We start from the raw sequence: 20,145 nt of genomic DNA on the forward strand, positions 1-20,145 counted from the left end.
TTATTGCCTTTGTTTCAGTTCACTGGAGTGGCATTAGTTTAAGAGTGCTTGGAAACTCTCCATTTCTTTTTGACGAGAAGACAAACTCCCCCCCCCCATATTTGCGCTTTAAGAAATAATTCCTTTCCCATAGCATTTCCACCGTTCTTAAAATATATACCGTAGTCCCCATCCATCAAGATACTGTAGCTGCCTTCTGTGATATTTAAATAATGGAACATTTTTATGCTACATAAATTGCAACATTTAAAGTGATTGATGCACTTTTTGAATTCTAAATAGTAATATTTTTGTCCTTTGTTGTACATCCAAAAGCATCAGTTTATGATAGAAAGGAAGAAAACGCCAAGTCTTCTTTCAGCTTCACAGGTTGTTCAATTATTTGTCACATAGGTAATTACTGTAAATCTGTAGGCCAAGTTTATGCATTGTAATTATGCACAAGTGAACCAAGGTTCTTTTGAAAAGATGGCCTGCTTGTTGCTCTTCTTCATGATAAAATCGCTTGCATAATTTATGATGACAAGATCTTAATAAGCAGGATGAAAAGTTCTATACAAATGATGTTTTTGAAAAAAAATACAATTACAAGAAGTTGTTATCAAATGATGATTCATATCTGCCCCTATTCTCCCAAAGTAATAAGATGAACAGAACAAGTCAACATAAGTGAATCTGCATAACACACAATCTATGTGTACAATCTGCTGGTTCTAAACACTGTGAAGCGCCCCACTAGATTATCTGCTAGGAAAGAAAATGATTTTTATTTTAAAAGTTTCCTTTTTGAGAGTCTTCACATGATACCATCATAGTATGGTTTCACCATTTAATGGTGGTAAGAAGGCAAAAGTATGTCATTTTGTTGTCAGAGGTATATTGTCTTTAATTTTACTGTTTTCTTGAATTGTTCTGAAAATGGTGTGCAGATTTTTTTTGGGGTGTGTTGGGTGCTGATACATGATAGTAACTTGGTAGCCGAATATCATATCGAAATCCTTTCCCTTGGCTCACTCTGTCGTTCAATGCATAGAGTTTATCAGCAATATCATTTCCAATCAGGATTGAAAACAGACGTGAGATGAATCGGTGTTTTGCAAAGAGTAAATATAGTTTTTTTCTCCTCCATGCCACATAATGACAATCTGTTTCAGCCGTAAGGGTTACCTGAAAGACATATTCCCGAATATGGGGAAGGGAAAAAAGAGAAATTGATATTTTTATCATTGTGTTTAAAAAAACACCAAATTAAAAACAAAACAAAAATAAAGACAATTCCTTTTCTTTTCTTTTATTGTCTTATCAATTAAAATTGCAAAATAGTTTATTTCTGATTTTCATTCTAACTCTTCTCCATTTATAGCATTCTTTGCTACAAACATATTTCTCTTACTGGATATGTTATCCAAGTGCAAAAGCTACCTATCTTTATTGTATTTCTTTTTCAAAGACAAGTTTATCCAGAAGAGGTATAACCTTAATTCGGGCATGCTATTAAAAGAACAGTACTTCTGGTAAACACAGAATTCATGCTGAATTTTGCAGACAGCTCTTCTCCTCAAATGGGCCATTAAAATGAAGGTTTATTGTGTTTGTTCTACTTACACTGCTACCAGAGGACAAGCCACTGACATAAGGAGCTAAAAATCCAAAACATGAAAGCAAAAGAGAAAGGGGAAGGAAATGCAAGCAAGGAAGAAAGAAAAGACGCATGCAATTTTTCCCGTTTCATATACATGGATTTAGTTATTTGATCCAGCATTATAGAAATTCCTTATGATCATATACAGAAAATTATTAGCAAAATACTCCCTAGGTACTGAAAAAAATTGTTTAGATTTTTATTCCATGCTTTGTTTTTTCCATTGGTAAATGTTTTAAATTTTCCTTGGCTCCCTTACTTTTCCCTCATGTCCAATAACAAGTGCTGTCAGTGGACATTTCCCACCCTAGGCAGAATGGCATGGAACTAAGGCCAGGTGCCAAAGTCTTCACAGACCAAGTTGTTTTTTGCGTCTGAATCTAAAGGAACATTCTGAGGAAGCTCTTCACTCAAGCATATGGTGCAACAATGGCAGATGGGGTCACACTTAAGCAGCAAAAAGGAGCACTTGGTTCAGGTGGAAGACTAATTTTTACATATACATCTTGTTATATATCACTTCCTTTACCATATCAAGAAAAAATATACACAAAAGAAAATTAAGCAATAAAAAATCAGCAGCTAAACTTATAAAAACAATCATTTTAATCCCCCCAAAGGATGCCTGTATGGAGTACTGTAGAGCTATGTGGTTTATGAAAGAATATATTCAAACTCATCCAGAAAAAACCTAGGCGAATGGACTGAAGTAGAAAATATTATTACAGTAAGCATCTGAAGAAGGAAACTCTAAAGAGTAGGCACCACTCAAGAATAGCAATAATAGCAATAGCAATAACAGTAGACTTATATACCGCTTCATAGGCCTTTCAGGCCTCTCTAAGCGGTTTACAGAGTCAGCATATTGCCCCCAACAACAATCTGGGTCCTCATTTTACCCACCTCGGAAGGATGGAAGGCTGAGTCAACCCTGAGCCGGTGAGATTTGAACCGCTGAACTGCTGATCTAGCAGTCAGCCTGCAGTGCTGCATTTAACCACTGCGCCACCTTGGCTCATGAAAAGGCCCCCTTCCTTGAAATTCCTGAATGATCATCAACATGTTCTGATATACCCAATAAGGTCTCCCCTTATAGTCTTATCCTATTCCCAAATAAGTATTAGGAAAAGTGGTCTGCCAGTTAACTTAAAACACCATCTTAGATGGCTTCATTATACCTGTTAAATGGCATTGGAACAAAATGTTATTGTTGCATGACACAACATAGCTGTTAGGAAAGAGAGGCATGATCACTCATTTTAAATTTCTGCAAGCATTCCTACAAATAGGAATGAAACCATGAAAAAACAATTCACCGTTTCATTTTTGAATTAGGCATTGCTATTCAAATCAGGGCCAGACTGATAAAGCGGTTAATTCACCCAACTAGAAACAGTGAATTCTGTTCCTGCCTTAGGCATGAAGCCAGCTAAGTGACCATGACCCAGTCACTCTCCCTCAGCACTAAGAAGAGGGCAATGGCAAACTACTAATGAAAACCATGGAACAAAAACGAAACGATCCAGCGAGTTGGCAGGAGTCAACACTGACTTGAACGTGTATGTGTGCATGCACGCAGAGAGAGAGAGGGGGGGAGGGGGGAGAGAGAGAGAGAGAGAAGGAGGGAGAGAGGGAGGGAGGGAGAGAGAGACAGACAAACAGACAGATGAGACATATATTTGAACCAGGAACTATCTGACATGAATACATGTCACATCTCCTGCAGTCTTATAAATTGAAATGTGACAGTCATCCCTACAATCTAAAGCATGCTATGTATGCCTAGTGATAAGGAGAATATGTTATACAGATTCTGCAAATAATAGACCTTTTTCCATTTATATCAGATTAGAAAATAGCATCAAAAGAATAACTAAGGAAAGCTTTGAAAACATTCCTTTTGGAATCAGTATTTATGATCACAATTGGGACTGGAATTTACATTGCTGAGTGCTGTGATAGCAAAGTACATCATCACATGCCTACATCACTTGGCAACAATAATCCTAGCATTCTCCAGTGCCTTCGGTAAGCAAAGTCAACAGGTTGTTAGGATCTACCTCTATCCAAGGCTTTCCAGGTTTGATCCCTACTAGCCCTGAGCCTCAGGTATGGGACTGCCTCTCTTTCAGCTCCTAACTGCCTCCTCTCCTTCATTTCTATCCTTTTGGCCACCCTGCACCTGCCCTTTGGGGCAGCAAGCAGTCCCAGAATCATGTGGCTTTGGAGTCAATGGCTACAGGATGGGCCAAGGGACTGCGTGGTGCACTGAGACTGCAAGAAGTCCCTGACCCACAGCATAAAGCTTCAGCCACCAGATTGGTCCAGTGGCATGATACAAAACTACTTTGTTCCGACAAGCTGCAACAACATGGCTCAAAGCCTGGGTAGCAATTGTGGATGCCCTCACCATTCTGACTCAAGGCCTCTGGGCATTCAGCTGTTCCAGCTGACCTTCACCATCTTCTTGCTCCTGATGTTCATGAGATGTGCCTGCCCTGGTCTTTTGCAAGTAAACAATGTGAACTCATCTTCCCCAGGTTTTGTGAGGGGTCTAAGACAACTCACCATGGCCAACTTGCTGCAGGACAATGCGTGCAGGTTAACACAATGCAATAAATGTTATCCACCACTTTCTTCAACATTATTTCCATTGACAAAATGTAGAAGAAACAGTGGAATGGAATGCATGGAATTGCACAGAGTTGACCATAGTGAGTTGTCCCATTCCATTTGTGAGAAAGCTATGACATGTAACATTGGTAAGAAAGCCTTTGTGGCCAGCAAATGCCTGACAAAAGGTCAAGCCAGACATGTTTGGTCAGCAACAGAAGCAATGAGATGGCAAATGTCAGCTAGTGTGACATGTAAGGCAGGGCCAAAAGGGCGTAGAGGGGGAGGGTGGTATATAGGGGTGGAGTTGAAGCACCCCTGTAGTACTAAGTATGAGTAGGCTAACAAGCGCTCAATTTTGATCACGTGCCTGCAGGGGCATTTCAATGTCAATAACTTTGGACACTGGTCATAAGTCCTTTTGTTCAGTGCTGTTGAACTTCAAAAGATTGCTAAACAAATGGTCCTAACTTAAAGCAGCCCTAATACTAGAAAACTGGTTTTTCTGGCACTGCAAGTCACTCTAGTTTCTGAATATTCCATTAATTAGAAAACTATGAGTTCCGTTGTCAGCATTAGCTGCTAATTCAAGTGGCAAGTAGAAAAGAAAATGTGTGGAAAAGCCAATCTAGAAAGTGTTTCTTTTTCAAAATTACTGAACTAATATTTTGCTTAAACTTTCACATACTTTACTCTGCTGGCATTTTCATTAATTATCCTAGTATTTGGCTCCTTCTTCAAAAAAAAGTGATGTCAATACAAATTCTTAGAGCTAGGTCTTAATCCTAAATTGGGTATTTCCTGGAGTATCTGTCCTTCAGTTCTGGAAAAGGAGAATTTTATCTGCTAGAGTCACAGAAGTTCCCTACCTGAAAAATGCCATCTTCTGTGGGTCTTAGTGAATCCCATTCAGGTGAATCCAGAAATTGAAGAGGGAAAATATAATGCAGAAATTCCCCATCCACCGTCACGCTAACTCTAATAAAACAGATCAATTTGTGTTAATAAGTGCCAGCAAAGGAAAAGAAAAATGATGCTTAGGTTTATGTACAGGAGTGAAGAATGTTTAAATTTTGAGTAATTTATGCCATGTCAGTGGCATTAAAGATTTTGTCTTATATTGGGGGACCATCATTTTTATGCTTAATATCTACATGCATTTAGAAATAAAATACATTTATTTATAGGCTTTCAGTCATACTAGGAAAAACATATGGAGAGTGGCAATTTCTGATGCAACTCCCCAAACCCGGAAAACAATACCAAGTCACATCTTCTTAATATTTTTGAATGTCCTTGGAAATTATCCAGTAAGCCAGGGGTCCTCAAACTTTTTAAACAGGGGCCAATTTGCAGTCCCTCAGATTGTTGAGGCGGGCGGACTGGGTGGATGGGGATGGCTAGGTGGTCATATGACTGGCTGGGCATGGCTAGGTGGTCATGTAACGGTGGGTGTGGCTGGGTGGTCATGTGATTGGGTGGGTGTGACCAATTTAGTAGTCCATTAAAGAATACACACAAATGAAATTGATTTGTTATACTCCTGGGGGTGGAAAGCAGGAATGTGGTTGCCTTGGGGGGAAGGGTGAACGTCTCCCTCCCACTCTGGAGACTGGGGAGACCAAAAACAGGCCCATTTTTGGCCTCCAGAACCACTCTGCCACCCAAAAATGAGCTCATTTTTGGCCTCCTGAGGCCTCTGCACATCCCGTTTTTGGCCTTCTCGCTCTTCAGAAGGTGGGGGGGGGAATGAGTAGGTGAGGCAATGTTGATGGGGCAGCCTTGTGGTTCCTTATGGATTAATGGCTTCTGCGGGTTGTAGTTTGAGGATCCCTGCACTAAGTATTCAAGAAAAGCACAAACTCAGGGAGAAATAAATAACAGCAAAGGTACAAAATAGAAATCATGGCAAAAGAAAAATTACACAGTTTCAAAGACATTCATTTTGTGAGATAAGCCTGGCTTGTCGCTGCAGTGCCAGAAAGATAAAAATGCCATAGAGGAACAATCAAAATGGCTAGAAGCTGTCAAGGATTTTCTATCCATTATGTAGAATCACAGAATTTCTGAGAATAAGAAATGGGAAATTACAATAATTCAAATTCAGATAGAGTAATCTTGTTGAGGGTTTATAGATATCATCCTAAATAAAATCAATGTTTGGCGACCAGATTACCTGTACATTGGAAATAAGTTAAGTTCCTTCTGTTAAACTTGTGGAACTGTTAAATGTTTCCCACCACTATTGGAAACAGATGGCTGGACTATGGATATTTCTCAACTGCTCCCAGATCCTGTTTATTCATACACGCACTCTGTAAAATAGAGTTGTACCCCATCAAACTCAAATCTGTTTTGAAAATTAAAGATCTTTACTGTCTATGTCCATACATAAATCACACTTATTCTGGTATAGGCAGGGTAAGGGTACATTGTAAGCCTTCAGGGTTTATGACATATAAACTAACCTGACCTTAATATTCTCATGTTTACCACTTTGATACAAAAAGTGTGAAGTTGGGGACATCATTTGCACTAGGTGCCATGTTTCAGGGTCTTATTTTCTTTTGACCCCTGAAATAAGGGCTTGGCCTTATTTTCGGGGAGGTCTTATTATGTTTGAGGTGCAAGAGGTGGTGAGCATGGTCACGTCATGGCTGTGTTGCAATATTTTGGGGGAGGGCTTATTTTTGGGAGAGGGCTTATTTTAGCGCATGAGCTCAAAAGCCCGGTTGGGCTTATTATCCGGGAAGGTCTTATTTTGGGGAAAACAAGGTATATAAGCTAAATTATGTACACTTTTCACTATACCAAACATTTTTTTCCATTTTAATGATGTAATTTGGAAAGATGAGTGTGGCTGTTTTTTAACCAGAGCCATGGTTAGGGAATTCAGAATTTTTTAAAAAACTTGCAGATGTATTTCAGGTCTATTGGTCTATCTTCTATTCTACTTTGTCTCTTTTATGAACCAATTAAAAAAATATTAATCAATTATTTGAAAAGATTCAATACTCAGCTAATCCAAAGATGATCCCCACTCTGATTTTGGTACAAAACAAGGGCACATGAATATAACTTTTACATTCAACCTGTAATTTCTCCAACGTTGCAGAACATGGATGAAAGAAATGAAATGAAATTGGGATAAATGAAATGTTGCTGCAGTAACTGATTTGACAATGTAGCACTCTTTAATGAAATTTAGGAGATTAAAATGAATACAGCCCTCACGTGAAACATACAGAATATGTTTCAAGAATAAGGGCTGGTCTTAAAGTTTCAGATATATTTTGAGAAGAAATCCATTTTTTTGTTTGTTTTGAGAATTATTCAAATTAAACAAAAGTTGTAACACAACACAAACAGCAGAAATAGGGGCTGGCAGGGCAGATATAACAATTTTAAAAGGGATTAGCCAGTAAAAAATGATAAACACTGAATAACATTCTAAGTCCTAGGAAACCTATCCAAAGTTTTGACCTTCAGTTTTTTGTTTTCAGTATCCTTAAAATTTTCCAATGCTAAAGGAAAAAGGAGTTTTTCTCAAGAAGATAAATCCTGCCACAATTAATGCTTTCTCACATATCCATGTTCGGATTTGTTTTAAACCACTACAGTAGCTTGTTGACCTAGGAATGTTGTTTACACTTAGTATTAAATTGTCAAAACATTAAACACACTCCGTTCATTTTAAACAGGTTCAAACAATGCCAAGGAGGCCAAAGATCTGGTATTCTTCAAGCTTTTGTTTCTAAAGAAAGAAGGAGAGATAAACATAATACAAACCTTCCTGACAAAAGTAAGGAGAGCTTGTCAATTGGAGTTTTGCCTTGCATGGCATAGCAATGTTCCTTCTCTAATGTAATAACTTCTCCACCACAGCAAAGGACAATTTTTCTAAAAACAGGCAAGGAGATCCCCAAAGGCTGGAACAAAGCATTGTAAAGATCCTGAAATTCTTTGTCAAAAGCAACACTCCGTATTTGGTAGGTTACATAAATAAACTGTACGAAGCAGATCACAAACAGGATAAAATTCCATGAGAAAATATCAGCTGCACAGACATCCAGCCATGACCACACAGATGAGCAGAGAAAGCCCAGCCCCAGCAGAAAGAAAATATAGAGCAGGCCAAAAAAGCCACTTCCGCCCATAAAGCCAACCACAAACAAAATGCTAGATAAATGATAGATCGATCCTTCGGTTTCTGACTTCCAGTTCATGCAGATTGGGTGTGAAAATACCAAGCTGTCCCAAAAGCTTGAGTTGTCTTCCATGGCTGCAATATCAAATTAATCACTGTCTCTGTAGTTTTGCATTTTCTGTCCTGAAGAGCTGCTATAAACATTCAGGCACCAGGGTAGTTTGTCTCTTTAGAAATTCATACTCTTCCACATTGATTCTTGTTACTTTCACATCTTGTTTGTCTAGGGGAAAAAAAGAGGAGGGTGAGAGAAGTACATCACAAAGATGCAGGAAAGGGGCGGGGGGGGGAGAGAGACAATACCAACAACATATTTGCATTCTTAAAGGTATTTTCCTAATATTTTCACAAAGTTGCAGGATCTACTTTTCAGAACAACTGAATGTTGATTTGTTGGTCATGACAGGAATTGACCAACAGCTTGTTACAGGGGTGGGTTCCTACCGGTCCTTATGGACCGGTTGGTCAGTGAACCCGGAAGTAATTAACTTCCGGGAACACTCCCTCTAAGGTGCGGCTAGAACTGGCCACCCGCAAATGACCTCCCCAGATTTGTTTTGTTGACCACTGGGCGACTGATGGTAGCTAGCGCCAGTCACCCCGTTTTCAGCAAAGCAAGCCTGCAGAGGTCCCTGCCGCTGTGTCTGTTGATGTCTGGGGCCGAACCGGCGGACACTGTGGGGAATCGGGGAGGGGGGAGAGTGCGCACACGCGTGGAGAACAGAGGGGGGCCTTTGGTCCTGCGTACTGCCTCGGCCAATATGGCAGCAGGGACGGCATCGGCGGCCGTGGCCTGGTTAGAGGGCCGTGAGTTCGAATACCTCATGAAAAAGTGCTCAGTAACCATCGGCCGCAACTCCTCGCAGAGCTCGGTGGACGTAAGCATGGGCCACTCCAGTTTCATTCCGGCAGCACCTGGAGACTTTCACTGCCCCGCCCACTCTGGCCCCTGCCAACAGCGGTAGCGGCCCCGCCTCGACCCTCGCCAGGACCAGGACTCAGTCGCCGCCTGTTGCCGCCAGCCCTTTGTCTGGCAGTGGTGATTTCTACCTGCGCTGCCTGGGCAAGAACGGTGTCTTCGTGGACGGAGGTTCCAGATGCCTCCTCCTCCTCCTCCAACAGCACTGTTGGATTTGCCACCCGACGCTGTGGCTGAGGTGAAGCCCCAAAGCCCCCGCCGGTACCTCTGCCCATGGCAGCAACGCCTCCCCCTCTGCTCGGAGGACCTGAGCTGGGCCCGTGTTATGCCCCCCTCCTCCTCCACCATGCTTTTGAGGAGACATGAGGCCGCAGGAGCCAGTAGGAAGGCGGCGGAGGGGGCGGGAGCAGGAAAAAAAGGCCTCATGGCTTCTCAAAAGCACATCGGAGGAGGAGGCGACGGCAGGGGTAACTTGGGGCCCAGCTCGGGTGCTCTGAGCGGGGGGGGGGAGGCGTCACTGCCATGGGCAGAGGTGCTGGCGGGAGCTTTGGCAGCTTCACCTCAGCCGCAGCATCGGGCGGCAAATCCGGCAGTGTTGTTAGAGGAGGAGGAGGCGGCAGCAGATATTCCGGTGGCAGCAGGGGCTTTGGGGGCTCACTTCAGTCACAGCACCGGGCACAAGTGGTTAGGATTGGCCGCCCACAAAGGGGGCTTACCAAGTTTACCCATCTTCTCCAAGAATCAACTACATTTCTCTCTTTATCTCCTACGTTACTTCTTTTTCAGTTTGTACATGTTCCTGGGTGGTATCATTTTGCATTTTTCATTTCATTTTTCTTCATTAAAAGAAAAAAGCAAAAAAAAAAAAAAAGAATTTCATGACTGGGGATAAGAGAAAGGGTCCTTGGATATGATTATTCTACACAATCATGCTCATATTTATAAAACTCAGTGCCTCTGTGAAAGGTAAGGATGACTACTGCATTTGTAGTGCAATCAGAACATTGCGTGTGTTGAAGTTGTTTTAACGCAAACCAAAGATGCCTTTTAAAAAACAAGTTTACATCATATTCTTATGCATGCCAGTGGTGTGTGTGAGGTAATTTAAGGTGGTTCTGACAAGTGTCCTCGGCATCTTCATATCCGGTCACATGGGCGGCAAGCCACTCCCATCCAGTCACATGGGCAGCAAGCCACTCCCACAAAGGAGGCCACACCCACAGAGTAGGTTCGAACAATTTTTGAAACCTACCACTGGCTTGTCACCTCAGCCAGAGATCATGGGCTAAGAGAAGAAGACTGGCTCAAAGTCACCTGAATGGCTTTCATGCCTAAGTACGACTAGAACTGTCACTCTCCTGGTTTCTAGCCTGGTGTCTTAACCACTAGACCAGGGTGTCAAATTCAAGGCCCAGGGGCCGACTCTGACCTGGGGGGGGGGTGTTTAGATCTGGCCCGTGGGGCCATCCTGGAAATAGCAAATGCCTGCAGTGCCTCTGGCAGCAAAAACAGGGCTCAGGAGGGCCGCGGGTGGCCCCTCCTGAATTCTGTTTTTTCTGGCAGAGGCTTACAGGAAGCTGTTGCAGCTGAAAACTGAGCTCAGGAGTCCATTTTCACTGGCAAAGTGCTTGGGCCAACAAGGTGCCCTTGACACAAGTGGTGTCGAGCTGGCCATGCCCACCCTGGCCCCCTGAGGTCAAACACAACCCAGCACAACACAACACAGCACTAGACAAAACTCTCAAATGCTTGCATAAAGTGAAACATTTAAATCCAGGTTTTTAATATTCACAGGAATGTTTCTTGTGTGCAGTTTTCTATTCAGAACCACCCTGATAATAGAAAAAGGGATAGATGCTATTTTTTCCCTAATGTTCACCTCCTTCTAGAGCTACAGCACCATATCCCCTACTGTTCCAATTATCTAAAAAAGATTTTGAAGAGCATAGAAGATTGCAAGGAAAAGAGGTACTGATAAGTACTGTGGCATCTCACCACCGAGAACCTTTAGTTAAGATCAGGGCCTCTTATTTACCAAAATAACATCTCTGTTCTAGGTGACCATTTGTAGATATAACCTCCTATTTTCAAGGACTAAGCAAATTCAATTTTAATAGCAATTTAATTCATATTTAGATTATTATAGTTCATGCTTCTAATATTTTCACAGTTCTGCCCTAAATACGATTACCCATAAGTAAGGCGTGTCAAGCTGAATCACTCTTTCAAATGAACAGTCATGGATGTGGATATAAATGCAAAGTGTTCAGAATGTAGTACTATATCTAAATTAATTATGCAGATTGCTGTTATATAGTTTTATGCTTACATTCCTCTAACTGAATAGAAAAACATTTTTTGAAACTGAGTAGAATTTCAAGTAGCTTATGATATTGCAATTTAACATTCAAAATTACATATAACTGCCATATTATAAATAATCTAATGAGTACATCAGTTTTTAAATAAACTTATCATTCCTGAATCTCAGCTTTATGTTATGTCTGATAGCAATAGCTGTTAGACTTATATACCGCTTCATAGAGCTTTCAGCCCTCTCTAAGCGGTTTACAGAGTCAGCATATCGCCCCCACACTCTGGGTCCTCATTTCACCCACCTCGGAAGGATGGAAGGCTGAGTCAACCTTGAGCTGGTGAGATTAGAACCGCTGAACTGCAGATAACAGTCAGGTGAAGTGGCCTGCAGTACTGCACCCAACCACTGCGCCACCTCGGCTCTTGTCTGATGATCCCTATACATATATATCGATATAATTTAGAATGAACCACTCAAATTTTCCTCCACATGTCATGCGGATCTTGATTAGAGACAAGTTCAATACTAGATATCTGAGTTTCTTCAAAATATTACGATAAGAAAATACAATTTTGAATTATAATTAAAACAGAGACCAGAAATAACAAAAGAGCAGAGCATGTTTTCTTCTTCACAAGAACTAGACAAGCCACTGAGGTCTTTACTTTTATTTCTAATCTATCAAAACCAGTATTTTATACAAAGAAGTACAATTTCTAGCTCTTAATGACAAGAGCGGAGTTAGAAAAGTCTACAGGATATGGAACTAAAAAGTGGAGTGAAATTATTTGGCAAAGTGCTTCCCAAGACATCTCATCAATCAGTAACCATGTGGTTAGGAAACATTCTAGAATATTTTAGGTAGGAAAAGTATGCCAAGTATGGCTTCTGGAATAGTTTACAACTCCATAATAGGAATGCCACTCTGAGTCATGCGACCAGAAGGAAGGTGGTTAGAATGTAGTGGGGAGCAACATTCTAAGCCATTGCCCACTCTGTCTTTCACTGTGATAAACAGGGCTTTTTGAAAATGTTTTTCTCCAATGCCCCTAGAATGATTTTATCCTAACTCTTAAAATCTGACCCATTTCAAAATCTGACCCATTTTAAAACTCATTTCCCATTTATTGGCTCCTGCCGTACCAAATTTGGTCTTCTTGTACCAAATTTTGGGAAAGTTATCCTGCTGATAGATTCTTCTTAGTTTTTTATATAATGTAAATAAAAAGAGGTCAGTTTTCTAACTTTCTGCATATATTATTTATCTAGCCAAGGATAGAATTATGCATTTGTGAAACTCTGATAATCAGATTCTCAACCAGATTGACAGTAGAGTAGAGGAACTCAGCTTGATTTTTATTGAGTGCTAATCATTCTTGCATTCTTATGTATAATAGAGCTTTGTTATGTGAGAATAAAATGTAAAATAATGAAATACATCAAACTGAAAAGGTTAGTACATAATGAGATAAATTAAACTAGCTTTTAAAACTTCTCTGTTATATAAATGAAATGAGATAAAATCAGCTGGGACAAATCTCTCCAAGGTAACTTTCAAGTCAAAACAATAATTGAGTACTATAGAGCACTGCAAATGAACAATTCATACACATACACCATTTGAAATGTTTATCTGGTTCTTTCAGGATTATTTCCTAGAAATAATTGTTGAGTTGCCAGGTTTTATCCTTGTGCTACGAAAAAGGCAACAACCCACTAGCTTATCATTGTATCTCAATTCTGACAGTAAAAAAGTTGTACGCAAAATGACATAGGATACAGTAGGGAAGAAAATTTCCAATTTGCTTTTGGAACAATTACCATTTTAAATGCCCCAGGATGAGAGCAGATCTGTATGTCTCTTATTTTTTGCATTAAAAAAAACTTTTAGCTAATGCACATCATTGGAACTCCATGAGGCTTACGGTATTTTCTGACAGCTAATCATGCCAATATGGCCATCCAAATGCTGAGAGGTTTCAGCACTTCAGAGATGTTATCACTAGAGTTCGCAGAAACAGACATTCAAAGAACATGGAAAATGTCAAATTCACATTTCTCAGGTGATGGGCTCAAATTCTATTAGTGGTTTCTCAAAGCAATAGTTAAAAAGTAGGATTTGAGAAAGCATCCCTGTGCAGTATAAATCCCTGTACAATAATGAAGTTTACTCCCATCTGATTGTGCATGTCAGTTCAATTGACAGGATGTGTTATCAGTGTAGGTTTTTAAAAACACTTTTCCTCATTTCTTTTCACTTTTATTCGTATTATTCCTTGACAAAATATCTTCACTGTGAATCTCATTATGAATAAAATCTTTCTCCTGGACATATTTAGAGCCGTGTTTTGTTTTTTTTTAGTAAATAATGACACAGAAGCAGGTAGAAATGCTGTATCAAATAAAAAAATAAGATTTGTAGTATTAACACAACACACAAAAAGAAAAATAATATCATTTTAAAGGGCGAATATAAAAAGAAAATCTATCAACATTGTTTCAGTTACCCAATAGAATATTATAAAATATACCTAACAAAAATTTGCCCAACCATCCAAGAACAGACAAACAACGTATAACCCTCAAGTCCTTCTTTCATAGCATTCAGAACTCTCTATGACCCATAATTACTGAAAAATTAGCCCATGTTGTCCTGCCATTTTGAAGTAGGTAATAAATAGAAATATAAACCCTAAAATAGGATTTAAAAACAAAGATGAACCTCAAACTTCCCCCAAAATCCCAACCCAACTCACACTAAGGACCACAACTTCCCCAAATGCCAAGCTACTATGTTAAGTATATCCCTGGCTTGACTATGAAAAGTTGCTACCTCTGCATTAGAATAAGAAATACAACTGCAGTTACTACTGCAGCACCATTAAGAATCCTTTTTGAGAAAGATGGACAGTTCAGAAATGTGAAGTATAATAATTAAAAATATAAATAAAGAAATAATCAGACTGTTACATCTCCATGTCAGAGCCCTGTCTTGTCATGGTCAAATGAGGAACCCTCATGCAGTGGATATCTATCTATCTATCTATCTATCTATCTATCTATCTATCTATCTATCTATCTATCTATCATCTATCTATCTATCTATCAATCAATCATCTACCTACCTACCTACCTACCTACCTACCTACCAGGGGTGGGTTCCTGCCAGTTCTAGCCGCTTCTATAGAAAAAGTTCCACAAATCTACAGTGCCTTTTAGAAACGGTTCCAGCTCCCTCCCCCGCCTGTCCGCACATCATTAAGATGAAGAGGGAGAGGAGGAATTCTGGGAGTTGAAGTCCACAAGTCTTAAAGCTGTCAAATTTGAACACTCCTAGGATTTTTTTCTAAAGGGTTAGGGATGCAAAGGTCTTGTAACTTGACAGTTTTAAGACTTGCGTGCTTCAAATGCCAGAGTTTCTGAGCCAACATTTTGGTTGCTAAGCAAGAGCATAGTTAAGCGAGTTTCACCATATTTTACAAGTTGGCCACACCCATCCAGTCACATGGCCGGCAAGCCACTCCCACCCAGTCACATGGCTGGCAAGCCACTCCCACCCAGTCACATGGCCGGCAAGTCACTCCCACACCTACAGAAGAGGTTCTAAAAATTTTTGAAACCCACCACTGCTACCTACCAACCTACCTACCTATCATCTATCCACCTACCTACTTACTTACCTACCTATAACACCAAATACAACAGAAAAGGGAGATTATTTTGATGGAACAATATCCCACTAAAAACATGCAAAATCCATCTTAACCTGGAAAAAGGCATGGTTAAAAGAGAGATTATTAGAATTTTTGAAGGAAGGCTGTTCCAGAGGTCAGGTACCAAAACAGAGAAGTCACATATCCTGTGTTTAATGTAAGAAATTCGGACTCTGTCTCATATTGCAGCAGAGGCAGAAACATCAGGAGAAAGATCATCCTCTAAAGAACAAGGCCCCCACGGTACTAGTGTAGTCTGTGTAGCAGATTGAGAATTTAAGTACAGAAGAAAAGCTATATTGTATCAGACCAGAGTCTAGTCAGTTCCCTCATATCTTTCCTACAATTGCTGACCAGGTGTTTTGGAATGACACAAGCAGGACAGTTCTTAGGTATGGCTTGGCCATCTCATATCTGGACTACAACAGTGTGTTTTACATAGAACAGCCTTTGAAGAAAACTTGGAAGTGTCTCCTGATCCATACATAATATAATATCATAAGCTGTTACCGTTACCACGGGTGTACTATGGTATGCCAATATAGTATCTTTGGAAGAAACTGCAACCATTAAATAAACAAATATATAGCCAATGCTATGAAAGAAAGTTGAGGTACAATATATTAATCTAGTAGAAATATATAGTAATCAATACTGGAATGTAGGTGAAATTGATTTTCAATGGATATTTAAAGATAAGCAGAACATTTGACCTAGACTTTATTGTTGCTTCTCAATTTAGGAAAATCTCCAAGTACTCTTTTTTCTTAAAGAGATGTTCCATAGCTTATGCAAGAGTTAGGCAAACCTTACTTCATACAAATGTTTCCATAAGCCATATTAAAAACTTGCAAGGCGGGTAAAACTTTGCATTAAGCACAGAATACAAGGAAATACAGAGAATGGATACATGCTTTAAAATGTGTATGTAAGAGGGGTGGCATTTCCCACAGGTTGTCCTCTTACTTATACTAAACCATTGATACTGTGCAGATATCTGTGCATTTATCTCATATTTTTTGATGTTATTTTACACTTATTTTTATTCCAAATGGGAGGGTAGTAATTCCAATTTCTGCAAAAATCAGATTATTCAAAGATTTCTAGAAAGGAACAGTTATTTAACTGTTTAACTGTGCAAAGTCTCTATTCTGTGAACAAGTGGAACAAAAATATCTGCTTATGGAATTATAAATATTTTGTCTCCTGGTCAGTTTCTAATGCATATACACTTTACTTAACAATTTCCTTTCCAGGGTCTTTGCTGCGTCTAGAAAGATCCCATCATGAAGAACCAGTGTAGAAAAGTTTAACTGGAATCCCAATCTATACTGTAGCAGAACATAATGTGAAGGAGGACATTACAGGACTGTAAATTTAACATAATCTGGATGTAAGAATATATTACTTACTATGTTACTTATTGGCATTAGGAAGTCAAACTATGCCTTTGAGGAAAAATACAGTATAATGCTTTGTAATACCAAAAGGAAATATTTAAAAGGCAGATTTAGTTGGTGGGCTGGTTTAACCCTACTAGCAGATGGGAAAAGATGAAAATCCACATTTATGAAGTGTCTTCTTCTCGCCCAATCTGGATTCTAATGCTAAATTGTATACAGAAAAAAACCAGCATTTGACAGGAATTGAAAGAGTCAGTAAGTCATATTCATTCCACAGACCTATTTAAACTCCTGTATTTATCATAGCAACTGTCAGATCTGGCCTTTATATTAGCCAGGTTAATGCATAGTTTTAATATTTATTATTTATTAAATCCCTATCTTCCTTCTTTTGTTGCAGGCAGATAAGGCAGCTAGCAATTAGTTAACCCTTGTTTCTCCATACATATACATGCACAAACACAAACCTATGAGACAAACTAAAATTATTAGTGAAAGTTAAATGAGATGATAGCACCAAGGACACCTCAGCTAATCTTAGAAAAACCTAAGCAAGGTCATAACTAGATAGTGTTTGGCTAGGTTTCTAGAAATGATTTTTCCAAATCAGATGTAAGTGTGGATGAAAGAGGCCTATTTGGAGCTGGATCCATTCAGAAAATAGAACACAAAATGGCGTGTTACAGACAGAAATGAACCATACAGAGTTCCAAGATCCGTGAACTGACTATGCATAGTTACTGGTATAAGTCAAAATTGGCTAAATTCTGCCTTCTTTTGAAGCAAGGCTAATTTACACAGTCCTGCATCTAATTGTCATATGCAAATAACCAGGAGAATTCATTGAATTCAAACAGTTTATTATTGCTACAATAATATAATACACTAGAATCTAGTCACCTAATGGTTAAAGGTCAACTGGCACTAGGTAAGGGTCAACAGAATTTATGGGAGACGGCTGGACTTGGGTCTCTTGTGGCAGTGCAAGGATTCCAAAGTGATGACATGTTTAACCCTGGCTTCCAGCTCAGCATGTCCTTCTAAATTAATGTAAGAAAGAACAGGGATGAAAATAACATGAGTTACGGGGCTTATGTTATTTTTATGTGTGCCTTAGACTCAGTGTTGAATCCTTGTAGTTTTCTTGGCAACTGGCTTACCATTGCCTTCTTCTTATGGCTCAAAATGAATGACATGCCGATGGTCACCCTGTTGGCTTTGTGCTACATGGTCTCCCAATTTCTAGCCAGGCGCCTTAACCATTACACCAGTTTGTATTTCACAAGGCTTATCAGTTTTCCCATATGATCTATTCCTGGGTGATCAAATTTTACACATTTTTATCGATTATTGTGAAATGCTTGGATGAAGATCTACTAGGAAATCTCACGGCTAGATCAGGAAATGAAAAAAGCATCCCAGGAGGCAATGACAAATCACTTCCATAATACTGCCAAGAAAACTCCATTTATTAATATATCAGTGGGATCTGCATGAAGCTCTGCTAAACATTCAGTAATCAAAAATATGCAAAAAAAAATTGGAAGATTCAAAAGGGAAGAAATATGTTTTCAGAGAACTGTACATGTCCTCAAAATTAGGTGTCAAGGCAGAAAGATTTCATTGCAAAGACAATTAAATTGCTAAAGATGATATTATCCTCTTCACCTCTCAATTCTAGACTGCTGGACCGAAGGGCCAGGTGAATTGTATTGGTGAAATCAACTCCACTAAGTCTATTCCATCAAAATATCAACAATACTACCTTGTAGGCCCTCTCATTTTTAATTGATCATGGATGGAAACAAACTTATTAAAGACTGACTTGGTATTTAAACATAGAAGATAGCACTCTTCCAGTTTTTATGCAAGTTACCTCATATCTAATGAGCATATTGTTAAGAACAAAGGGATTACAGATTTTAAGCTGGTTCTAAAATTCAATACAAGAGTTATTGCATAAGAATGAGTGATACAATTATCAAAGAACAGTTCATTTTTAAAAATGTCTCTCACGGAAAATTGTCTAAATTCTGTTTGTTAACTTTGCCAATTATGTCTCCCTCTTTCTTTAAACCTGGAGTCTTAACAGTGATAACTCTGAAATTTGTAAAGAGAAAAGTAAACAAAATAGTAAAATAAAGATTTTAGACCAAAATATTACTAAACAGAAATTTTAAAGCACATAGAAAGAGACAATGGGATGTGATTCAAAGACCCAGGTTAAATGCCCTATTTCAAACTTTTTCCTTTGAACAGAATAAAAGGAGATGATTCTGTGTTAACTCAAATATTAATAACATGTTTATGAATTTGAACTATGTGTTTTCCCTACAAGCTAAAGATATCTTCTGGTGAAGCTCCTCCACTGGTCACTGGTTTTCTTGAAAATACCTAAGAAGCTTGCTGCCATTGCCTTTTTCTGGCATGGTGTTACAGTTTCTTAGTAAGCCAATACTAAGAATTTCCGAAAATTCTTGGTGGTCTCCCATCCAAAAACAAAATAAAACAAAAACACACCACATATATACATACGCACATACACATACTGTATGTATGTATATGCATAAACATACACACACTCATTGACTTTTCAAGATGAGTCAAGGCCAGCTAATCTATGTATAAATAAAAGGATCTTTTAGTAAACTATTAAAATTCTGTTTATAAGCTACCCTATGCATTAAAAAATAACAACCAGCCACTAAGATGCAGTCGTTTTTTCGGTTTCATGCCACAGTTCCGTTTCTTTCCTTGTACCCCCAAGTCTCTTCCTATCTCTCTCAACAGACGGAAGGAACCGCGAGCAATTTCCTACTACCCCAATCTCATTCCTGCGCCTTGGCAGCAGAGGACCGGGGAATTTGGTGCAAGGGCTATTCCGAGCGGTTTTTCTAAGTGGAGCGAAGAAAGAACGAATAGGCGGCGGAGAAAAGATGTGGCAACCGTGAGGCACATCGACCCCCCCCGCCCCTACCCTTCGGTCCCACCTGAACCAAGCCTCATCCCCCCCCCCCCACCGTGAAATACATCGCATCGAGCCGTCGGACTTTATGCTTGCAAAGTTTAAAAGAGCCTCGCGCTTCCTCTGAAGCACGAAGCTGAGCAGGGTCCCCGGAGAGAGGGGCAACTCAGCAGTGACGGCGTGCCCAAGTTAATTCTGCACGACAGCCCCGAAAAGCAAGAAGAGCCGCTTAGCTTCTTCCCCCCACCCACCCCGCTCCTCTTACCTTCGCCAGTCTCCCTTGCGCGAAGTTTGCCAGCCGAATACCGGGGAGGCGCTGTAGCTTCCGCGCCGAAGCTTTTCCTAAAAATAGGGAGCAGGGCAACT

The 20,145-nt window shown here is 39.7% G+C and overlaps 1 protein-coding gene across 1 annotated transcript in view; it reads right to left on the reverse strand.

Moving 5' to 3' along the window:
- BVES (blood vessel epicardial substance) overlaps positions 1 to 20,145 on the reverse strand; it is a 61,315-nt gene extending 41,170 nt beyond the window's left edge. The window contains 4 exon segments of the mRNA XM_032214963.1: positions 1,015 to 1,167; positions 5,125 to 5,233; positions 8,045 to 8,685; positions 20,045 to 20,145. Coding sequence (XP_032070854.1) covers positions 1,015 to 1,167; positions 5,125 to 5,233; positions 8,045 to 8,535 — 753 coding nt within the window. The 5' untranslated portion in view covers positions 8,536 to 8,685; positions 20,045 to 20,145.

Source organism: Thamnophis elegans, chromosome 4 (assembly GCF_009769535.1).
Source record: "Thamnophis elegans isolate rThaEle1 chromosome 4, rThaEle1.pri, whole genome shotgun sequence".
Classification (NCBI taxonomy): Eukaryota; Metazoa; Chordata; class Lepidosauria; order Squamata; family Colubridae; genus Thamnophis; species Thamnophis elegans.